At 71.1% G+C, this 10,277-nt stretch overlaps 1 protein-coding gene across 1 annotated transcript; it reads left to right on the top strand.

Annotated features, from left to right (window-relative positions):
- Window positions 1-1,841: 1,841 nt before the first annotated feature.
- On the top strand, window positions 1,842-8,155 carry LFNG (LFNG O-fucosylpeptide 3-beta-N-acetylglucosaminyltransferase). Its single transcript, XM_062180500.1, has 8 exons — window positions 1,842-2,270; window positions 5,395-5,443; window positions 5,819-5,918; window positions 5,997-6,150; window positions 6,239-6,324; window positions 6,604-6,769; window positions 7,019-7,104; window positions 7,211-8,155. The coding sequence occupies exons 1-8, from the start codon at window positions 1,842-1,844 to the stop codon at window positions 7,275-7,277; spliced, it is 1,137 nt and encodes a 378-aa protein (XP_062036484.1). The 3' UTR covers window positions 7,278-8,155.
- Window positions 8,156-10,277: the final 2,122 nt, after the last annotated feature.

Here is a 10,277-nt window from a genome sequence, read left to right as displayed (position 1 = left end):
CTGCAGGGTACAGGAGGCTCAGCACCCACCCTCGCGGCCAGCGACTGCGCCTGGCCCGCTGGGGCGGGCGAGAACTGCGGGGAACAGCAAGGCAGGGCAGGGACCAAGTCGCAAGGTTCCAGGAGTGGGGAGCCTCGGACACTTCCACCTGCACACGTGTGCAGGTGCCACAGCATGGGGACGCAGGCCAGGGACTCCAGGCCTCGTGGCCCAGGGAGGAGAGGCCAGGGATCTCTCTGGAATAGCAGAGGCACGGGACAGGTGTGGGGGACGGACGCGGGGCAGCTGGGCTGGGCTCTGCGGCCTGGGAGCAGCCAGCCTGGCGGCCCGGCCCTTCTCTCTCCTGCACACCTCAAGCCCTCCAGCGTCCCCCAGGCTCCAGGGCAGGGCTCTGGCTGGTGGGGGAGGGGTTTATGGCAGGAGGTGACGCCATGGGAGACTTGTCACTTGGGCACATCCTGCACCATCTGCCTGCCGAGGTGGTGCCTGCTAATTACCTGCGGCGTGTTGTGGGGGTGGGGAGAGGCAGGAAGCGGCCTGGGAACCACCATCCCCCACCCCCATCACTGGCGAGCTAGGGGAGGGGCCCCCACCCGCGGCAGCCGCAGGAGCAAATGGGCCGCGGCGCGGGTCTGGCGAGGGGATCAGACATGTATCCCAATAAATCTTTGTAGAGGCCCCTGGTGCTGCAGGCCCGGAGGACGCTAGGGCGCGCCCGGCTGTCGCTCTGGGCAGGCAGCTCACGCACTGGGATGACCGTGCAGCGGGCAGTGAGCACGGCCAGAGGGCAGCCCAGCGCGGTGGTCGCGGAGCGCCTCCCCAGGAGCGGTGCAGCCAAGCGCAGAGCCGCTCCCAGCCGCGCTTCCGGATGGCGCGGCTGGGACCCCGTTCCCGCTCCGGGGGCCCCGGCCACTTCCGGGCCCTCAGCCCCCCACCCTCGGCCCCAGGCGCGCATTCCTAACGCCCCCGCTCGTGCAGGGGCCCGCCGGGACCCGTGGGAAGGGCCGGGGTGGGCGCCGCGGGATGCGGAGGGCGCACAGCTGGGCTACATCTGGCCCGCGCGCCCAGCGACCAAATGGGACAGAGGGCGGCCTTTCATCCTGCTCGCCACGGGGCGCCGGTTCGGGTTCCGGGAGGGGGAGGAACCAGCCTGCCCGGCGCGCGCCCAGGAGCTCGTGCTGGGGCGCGGAGCGCGACCTGGCACAGGCGCTGTCTCGCCGCAGCCTGGTGTGCGCACCTGCGGCACAGGTGGCCAAAGTTCCCCACAGCCACGACGGCTGCCCGGAGCCCAGCGCGGGCGACCCAGACCCTCCCCAGGGGAGGCTGGGCTCGGCGAAGTAAGGGCCTCCCCAGCCCTCAGCCTGGGGTCGAGGACCCCAGGGCCCAGCCCCCCGGGCGCGCCCCTCCGCGGGCCAGGTGCCCAGGTGCGCCTCGGCGGCACGGGCCTGCCCGGGTTTCCCAGCCCAGGCCACCGGCGCTGGCCCGCCCCAAAGCCCCACGCCCCACGCCCCTCGGCGGCCCACCCCAGCGGGCGGGGCGTGCACGTGCGCGCGGGGGCGGGGCCCGGCGCCCGCCGGCCGTTCCCAGCCCCCCGCCGCGGCCCCACGTGGGCGCTGCCCGGCTGCGGGGCGCCGCGCGCGAGGCTCCACCCCCGCGCACCGGAGCCAATGAGCGCTCGGGGGCGGGCCGGGGCGGGGCCGGCGGGGCGCTTTAAGGGCGGCGCGCGCGGGCGGTGCCCTGCTGGACGGCGCTTCGGGAGCCGAAGCGGGATCCGGGCTCGGGCCGCGGGCCGCGGGCGGGCGGGCGCACGGGCAGCGCGGCGCGCGGCCGCCCCCTCAACCATGCTCAAGCGCTGCGGCCGGCGCCTGCTGCTGGCGCTGGCCGGCGCGCTGCTCGCCTGCCTGCTGGTGCTCACGGCCGACCCGCCGCCGCCCCCGGTGCGGGCCGAGCGGGGCAGGCGCGCGCTGCGCAGCCTGGCGAGCCCCGCGGGGGCGGCCCCGGCGGCGGCGGCGGCGGCTGCGGAGGCTCCGGGCGCGCTGGCCCGCGAGGTGCACAGTCTGTCCGCGTACTTCAGTCTGCTGGCCCGCGCGCGCAGGGACGCGGGACCCCCGCCCGGGCGCGCCCCTCGCCCGGTGGACGGCGCCCCGCGCGCCCCCGCCGAGCCGCTGGCGCCCCGCGACGTCTTTATAGCTGTGAAGACTACCAGAAAATTCCACCGCGCGCGCCTCGACCTGCTGCTCGAGACTTGGATCTCGCGCCACAAGGAGTCGGTGAGCCCTGGGGCTGCGGCGGCGTGGGCTGAGGGCGCCCGTCGGGCCCTGCTGCAGGCGGCTGGGCGCTGTCCCGCCCCTGGGGCCGCGGTTGTCGGGCGGCCCGAGGGGCCCGGGCCGAAGCCGAGCTCCAGCGCTGGGGGCCCGCGCCCTGGGCTGCGGCGTGTCCCGCAGGCGCTGACTGCTGCCCGAGGCGCTGCGGTCTCCAGATCTCCCCAGGCAGGCTCTGCCCGTGTCCCCGGAGGGCACCCGCGCTGGGCTGCCAGCCCTCCCTGGCTTTCCCTAGAGGGGAAGTGAGGGGTCGGGCCCTTCCTCCTCCGCTGCTGGCTGCTGGGTGCTGGACATGCGTTTGGAAAGAGAGACGGCTGGGCTTGTGGGTCTGTGTGGAGACCCCTCGCCACTGCCTGCGGCCCCCAGGCTGGGGGTCCCGCCGAGACCCTCCCTCTCTGGGTCTCCCCCAGGCTACGGCAGGACCTTGGTTTGGGGCGGGTGGGCCAGTCCAGGCGCATCTCCCGTGGGGGGGCACCCACGCCTCTTCCTTTCTGTCCCGACCCCAGGGACCCAGGGCCCCTGGCGTGGCTGAGGGACTTGGGGAGGGGGCCCTGGGCAGCCCACAGCAGCCCCTTGGGAACGCAGCGTCCCTTTCTCAGGGGCTCAGCGGGCTGGCAGGCGGGGGCCGCGGGGGCGCGGGTTTTGTTTGGCGGCCGGGCCGTTAGGATTCCCAGCGCCTGGCGGCTCTCACGCCGGCCCTTGGCCAAGGTAACAAAGCCCCTTTCTCCAGCCCAGAAAGGCGTGGGCCTCTGTGTGCCGCTTGGCGTCCATGGGAACGCCGCGGCCCGCTGGCCACTCAGGTTGCCTGGCGATGAGAGCCAGCCCCCCCCCATGTCCCTGAGTGACAGCCCTGGGGGCGCTGGCCCGCCCGCTGTGCGGCGTGGGCAGCGCTCGGGCCACTCTCATCCGGGCACTGCCAGGCCTTCGCAGAGGGGCTACGGTTCACCCAGCCGGGCTGCATGGGCTGCACCAAGTCCCGGGGACCCTGGTGGTCTTCACGTCTGGAGTGGAGGGAGTGTCGCCCTCGCGGCCAGCCGGCCAGCCGGCGCTGACGGCCACACGCTGCCCAGGAGGGGCTGTCTTACCCCCGACTGGAACTCACAGAGGACCCACCCTCCTGGCCCGGTGCAGGGGGTCTCATCCAGTCTGAGGGGGGAGGCACGAAGAGGTCAGGATTGTCTTGTGGCAGGGAGGGGGGAGAGGACTTCCTGGAGGAAGTGCCGTTTGAACTAGGCTGAGCGTGAAAAATTGTCCATCCAGGGCCGCCCAGGCCTCCCCAGCACGCGCATGAGGTTGTGCAAGCCAGTTCCAGCCGCAGAGGTGGGGGTGGGGCGGCCTGGGCAGCAGGGGCCACACGGGGACGGGCCCTGCAGTGCAGGATGAAGAGCTGGCCTCTGGCCCACCCCACCCAGCTCCCTCCCCCGCGGCGGGCCGGCCCGCAGAGGCTGCCACCCCAGCAGCCACAATTGCTGGGGCAGAGCTGGGCATCCTGTGTTTCTTTGAACCGTGGCTCCAGGAACAATGCAGCTTCCTGTGGGTGTCCCCCGGCCCCCGCCTCCTGCCCTGGTCTTCCTCCTTCGGGGAAGTCTGGGTCCAGCACCCCCTCTGCCCCGTGGGACCCCTGTGGGCTGGGGCTTGCGCCGCTCCGGGCCTGGACCTTCTGGGAACCCATCCGGCGCTCTGCTGCCCACACGGTGGTTCTGCTGCGCCCATTTCACGGAGGAGGACGCTGAGGCTCAGAACGGCGGGCAGCCCCCTGCCCGGGCTCCTGAGCTCCGTGGTGGGGCCTCTGGAGGCTGGGTGCCCCCACACCCTGCAGCCCCAGCCCCGCCCGCCCGCGGAACAAAGGTGACTTTAATCTCTGTAGCCCTGGGCTGGGTTTTTAGGGCACCACCAAAGCGCGGGAGAGCAGGCCCAGCTCATTAAGAAAGCATTTTCCTTTGAATGCCGCGCGCGCGAGGAGCCTCCGCCTCCCACGGCATTCCTGGGCCGAGCTGCCGGCGGGCGCGGTGGCGAGTCTGTGCGTGCGGCCCGCCAGAGGTGGCCCCCGGGCTCTGAGCGCCTCGTCCACACCTCGCGGCCTCCTCTGGGCTGGCCAGGAGAGGGTGCATCCCCCTAGCCCGGGGTGGGCCTGTGCTGGGACCCGTTCGTACGGTGGGGGAGGGGTGGGTTGAGGCCTGAGGGTGCGAGCTGGGGCCTGGGAGGGGGTCCTGCCTGCTGCTCTTGCTCCGAGCACCCCCCGCCCGCCCCAGGCTCTGTGTTTGCCCTGCCGGGGCGCGGCGGGCGGCACGCGCTGGGCGGGCCGGGCAGAGCAGGGAACATTCCTCTCCGTGTGCCGACGGGCCCAGGCGGGCGCCGGCAGCTCTGGGCCCCGCCCCGGCGGCCCCCTCCTCTTCCGCAGAACAATCCCGGCCGGCAGGGCGGGTGGTGGCCCGGTGCCGGCTCAGGTGGAGCCTGGCTGTGGCCTTGGGCTAGGCTTTGTGGGAGCACGTGGGCTTCCTGTCCGAGCTGCTCTGCCGCAGGGTGCCGGGCGTGGGCTGGGGACACTTGTGGCTTCCCGCCACCAGCCGCCGGTGACAGAGCCGCTGGCTCCCGGGGTCGCCGGCTTCCCGGCCCAGCCTGGAGGCCTGCAGTGCGGGTGGCCACTCCCCTGCCCGGGCCACCTCTCCCGGTTAACCAAGCCAGCTGTATGGTAATGGGCAGTGGCCACTCCCGCTTAACTCGGCCGAGTTAAGGCCGCGGGCACCCCTCGCCGCGCCGCGCTGGCCGAGGCCGGCGACAATGCCTGTTGGGATTCTTCCTCCCTCCGGGTCTTTGTCCCGGGCTTGGCAGCGACCCAGCTGGAGCCTTTGTCCCCTGCCCGGCTTAAGCCGCCGCCTCTGCCTGCCCCCGCCCCTGGGAGCGGGCAGTAAGGGTGTGTGTGCCAGGTGCGCGGGGAGCCGGTTACCTGGCGGGTGGGCGGGGCGGCCCACCCGGCTCGTGCCTCACCGCCCGGGGCCAGTGTGAGCGGGAGGCCACCACCCCGCGGCCTCCGTCCTGAGCCCTGGGCTCAACGCCCCGTCTTCCTTTCTAGGCGTTCATTTTCACCGACGGGGAGGACGAAGTACTGGCCAGGCACACGGGTGAGCCCGGGACCGGGAGTGAGGGTGGGGCTGAGCCCCGAGCACCCCTCCCAACCCGGGGCAGAGCCCGGGGTGGGGGTGGGGGGCTGTTTGCTCAGGGCCCCGCCCCGCCACTCCGGGCCCTCTGTTCTCATGCAAATGAGGCCCTTTTCAGCCCCCAGGGCCCTTTGAGCCAGCGAGCAGCAACAGGTGGCCAGTGCTGGGAAAACGCTGGCTGAATGGGCAGGGGCGGGCCTGAGTGGCGGCTGGACTGGGGGGGGGGGGTCTGCGGGCCTGGAGCCCCGCAGCAGGCTGGGGGGAGGCCCTGAAGGATCCCCCAGGTTAGGTCCCTCTGCGAGCCGCCCCATCCACTTACGGCCCCTCTCCCGCACACAGGCAACGTGATCAACACCAACTGCTCGGCCGCCCACAGCCGCCAGGCTCTGTCCTGCAAGATGGCCGTGGAATACGACCACTTCATCGCGTCGGGCCGGAAGTGAGTGTCGGCCGTGCCGTGCCGGGAGCGCCGCCTGCCCCACGCCTGCTCTCGCTGACCGCCCTGCCCTGTCCCCAGGTGGTTCTGTCACGTGGATGACGACAACTACGTGAACCTGCGGGCCCTGCTGCGGCTGCTGGCCAGCTACCCGCACACCCAGGACGTGTACATCGGCAAGCCCAGCCTGGACCGGCCCATCCAGGCCACCGAGCGGATGAGCGAGGAGCAGGTGGTGAGTGTCCCGTGTGTGTGTGTGGGGGGGGGGGCCCTGGTGCAGCCTGGGCGGCAGCCAGGTCTCACAGCTTCCTCCCCTTCCCCAGCGCCCTGTCCACTTCTGGTTCGCCACCGGCGGAGCAGGCTTCTGCATCAGCCGTGGGCTGGCCCTGAAGATGAGCCCCTGGGCCAGGTGAGTGCCCTGCACAGCTGAGGCCTGGGTCCCTGTCCCCCCGCCCCGGCCCCGCTGCTGAGAGCTCACCCTGGGGTGCTCAGGACCCCACCAGTCCCCACTCACAGGACGATGGGGAGGAGGCAGCCATAGGTGCCAGGGCCCCGTGGCTGGGGACACAGCGAGGTGGCGCCCCGCTCCCAGGGCACGGCCCCTCCTGTCTGAGCCCAGCCTCTGGGGCGGGGCAGGCTGTCTGCGGGGCCCTGCCCCTCTCAGTCCCACGTCCCCCTCCCTCCGCAGCGGGGGCCACTTCATGCACACAGCGGAGCGGATCCGGCTGCCCGACGACTGCACCATTGGCTACATCGTGGAGGCCCTGCTGGGCGTGCCCCTCACCCGCAGCCGCCTGTTCCACTCCCACCTGGAGAACCTGCAGCAGGTGCCTGCCTCCGAGCTACATGAGCAGGTGAGCTACATGAGCAGGTGTGCGGCCGGGGCGGCTGGGCCGGGGCGGCTGGGCCCGGGCGGTGGGGAGGGGGGAGGGAGGGCGGGCCTGGGGAGAGGGCCCGAGCCGGGTCGCATTTTACATGGAGCGGAGTTGTGGCAACACTGCCCCGACCTCTGCCTTTGCCGCCATGGATCCTCCATCCCCTGGCTGTGCAGGCCGGGCCCCCTGCCACGGCCCTTCTCGGCGTCACTCCGGCCTCCCCCACAGGTGACCCTGAGCTACGGCATGTTTGAAAACAAGCGGAACGCCGTCCACGTGAAGGGGCCTTTCTCCGTGGAGGCCGACCCATCCAGGTGAGGGCACGGCCGGGTCCCGGGGGTCCTGGCACAGCTGGCTGCGTGCTGGGGTGGGGTCGGCAGCCCTGCTCCGCCCAGACCAGCCCGCGCTCTGTCCCCGCAGGTTCCGCTCCATCCACTGCCACCTGTACCCGGACACGCCCTGGTGTCCCTCCGCCGCCGTCTTCTAGCCCGTCCCCAGGCGCCCCTGCGGAGGCTGTGCCTGTGTGTGCCGTGTGCCTGCCCGTGTGCAGACTGCTGGGCAGCTCTGCACCGTGAGGAGTGGCTAAAGGCGCCCTGGTCCGCGGCCAGCCCTGCACGGCAGGGGAGGGGGGAGAGGGGAGGTGTGGGTGCAGTGCCTGCCGCACCCCTACAGCCCTGAGCTGTGATGAGTGCGGGTGATGCTGGTTCGAGGGTGAGGGGCCACAGCCCCTGTCCTGGGCACTGTGGCCCCCCCAGCAGCCGCCGTCCGGAGGTAGGGGCTAGCTCCCTGCTGGTGCCCCCGGGCGGGGTCTGCCCAGCCCCTCGAGGTCTGCTTTGTCTCCCCCTGAGCGGGGGGGTCAGAGCTGAGAATCCGCTCTCCGAGGCGAGAGAGTGTCGCCCACAGTGGGCGTATCTGTACATATGGTCGCAGTATTTTTTACTGCGCTGGGTTTGGAAAGTGGGGGAGAAAGGTGGGGTGTTCGGGGGGCTTGTTCTTTGGGGGGTGGGTCTTATTTTGTCTTTTCTGTGGATCAGAAAAAGCAGAAGCCAAACTTGGGGTCCCTGTTGTTTCCGAAGCGGCCGTGGGATGAGAAGGCTGCCCCCCCATGTGTATGGTCCCAGCATCTGGGACCTGGTGGCCGCCCCTCCTCCCAGCGCAGCTGGGCTCACCTGTCCTGGGGGCGGGCTGGTATCTCTCTCTCTCTCTCTCTCCCCCTCTCCCTCCTTCTCCCTCTCTCACTCTGTCTCCCTCCCTCTCTGCAAAGACGTAGCCAGAAAGCAGACGCCAGGGGAATCGTGCTCAGGGAATGGAAGTGTTGTTGCTATGGTGACGTCATTTGCTGTGAATAAAGGTGCTGTGTGCCGCGTGCCCGCTTCCCGGTCTCGGCTGCAGGTGGGGCCTGGCTGGGGGGCGCCGTGCCCGGCCCAGGGTCCGGGTGAGGAGCCATCCAGCGTCATCCCTGTCCCCAGCCCACAGAGCCCATGTCCCCTGTCCCTTTCTGCAGAAGAGAGAGTGAGGATCGGGCTCCGAGGCCAGTGCCAGACCTCCAGTTTGTGACTCCATCTGGGGACAGGTGCTGCCCCACGCCCACCTCCCCAGTCCAGGAGCGGAGGATGGGATTCCGTTCCTTCCTCCTGGAGCAGTTGGGGCGAGGCTCAGGCCCCTGGGCTCCCGCGGGAATTCCCTCCTGCAGCTCCGCTTCCTCTGCCCACCTGGGGCGCCCTCTCCCTCTGCCACCACCTCTCCCAGGTGCCTGGCCCGCTCCCTGCCCGCCGGCTCAGCGGCACAGCCGGGGGAGGCCTCCACCCTCACCACCTTGCTGGTGGCTGCCTGGCCTCAGGGGTACCTGGCCTGGGCCAGACCCGAGTCAGCAGAGTGCAGTGTCCGAAGCCTGGGGCGTGGGCAGTGATGGACAGCAGGGAAGGAGGGCCCCCACCGGCACATGGGCCCCTGCCCCCAGCATCCCGACGTGGCTGCCGCTGTGGGGCCCCGGGTCCATCTCGACAAGGAAGCTGACACTGGCGAGGGTGTGGGGGGGTTCACCGCAGAACAGCTATGGGCAGAGGCGGGGGTCTCTGGGAGTCCTGGGCCCTGACCCCCACGCTGCCTCCTGCAGCTGGCATTGGCCCCACGGAGCTCGAGTGGCCACAGCCGGGGCAGCTGGAGCTGTGTGTGCAACTCACCTGGCCCAGGTATCCCGCCAGGGTGGGGGGAGTGGGGGTGCTGAGCAGGGGCCTGGACTCTCCATCTGAGAAGTGGGGCCAGACGTCAACACGGCTGGGGAGGGCTCACGCGGGCGGCACAGCCTGCGTCTTCCTCCCAAAGCGGAAGCCGCAGGAGGGGAAGTGGGTCCCGGAGGGGCCCTAGGGCTGGGGGCAACAGCCTGAGGCCTTGCACCCACCAGCCTCCCGCAGCTGATGACTCACGGTGTGGGGGGGGGCAGGCGCTCCGTCCAAGCAGGCTCTCCTCTGTGGGCTTTCAGAAGTAACCCCCACCCCACCCCGGAACTCAGCCCCACCCTGGCTTCCGTTCTGCCTACAAGTGCCTGGGTGTGGCCGGCCATGGGAGGGAGGCTGCCCGGCTTCCTGCTGCGGTCCTTGGGGTGGGCTTCCTGGAAGAGGCACCCCTGGGCATCCCTGTAAGGGTGCAGGGGGTGGGGGTGGGGCGGTCTGGGCGCCTTCAGCCGACCTGGACAGGGGAAGCAGGGACAATGGCCTGAGCTTGGCCCCTGGAGGCCGCCCGCGTGGTACTGGTGGTACTGCGTGGTGGCTGCTGGTGGTCACAGCTGGTGACAGCGTCCTCCCGCCTTTTCCAGGGCCCTCACCCAGCTCTAGGGGCAGAGATCCTTGCAGCCTTGTGCTTGTGTCCAAGGTTGGGCAGGACGCTGGACACGATCGCCAGTGTGATGGCAGGGGTCAGGCCCTGCAGCGTCTCCTCCGAGGACCTGGCACCCCCTGCTGGCTGCAGCCGTCCCTACGCCTCACTCCCTGAGCTCGGTGTACCAGGCTTGCACCTGCCTCCTCCCCTGGGACCCTCCTCCTCCCCAGGGTCCTGTGAGGATGTTGCCATACCTGGCGAAGGGGGCGTTCCAGGTGTGACTAGGGATTGGAGACGGGAAGCTGGTTCCCGACCGTGGATGAAGCCGCGGGCCGGAGGGAGGGGCCCTGTGCCAAGGAGCCCAGGCGCCTCGATGCTAGACTGCCCCCTTGGCGCTCCCCAGGGCCCAGGACGCCCTGACGGCAGCCCGAGAATCAGATCCTGATACCCTCATTCATGACGGCCAGCGGCGGGGGCCTCACAGGCGTCCTGTCCACCTCGGCTGCCCCTTTCCGGGGAGGCTTTTCCCGGCCCCCTACTCTGGCACGTGCTGGGTCTCCGTGTCATTGCTGAGCTCCTTGGGGAGGGCAGGCGTTGTCGGGGGTCCTCCCGGACACAGGCATGGGGGAGTGGGGTCTCGCGGTCACGGCTCCTGGCTCTTCAGGGTGCA

Source organism: Lepus europaeus, chromosome 21 (genome assembly GCF_033115175.1).
Source record: "Lepus europaeus isolate LE1 chromosome 21, mLepTim1.pri, whole genome shotgun sequence".
In the NCBI taxonomy this organism is placed as follows: Eukaryota; Metazoa; Chordata; class Mammalia; order Lagomorpha; family Leporidae; genus Lepus; species Lepus europaeus.
The sequence above is the reverse complement of the archived record's forward strand: the minus strand, read 5'-3'. Positions and strand labels throughout refer to the sequence as shown.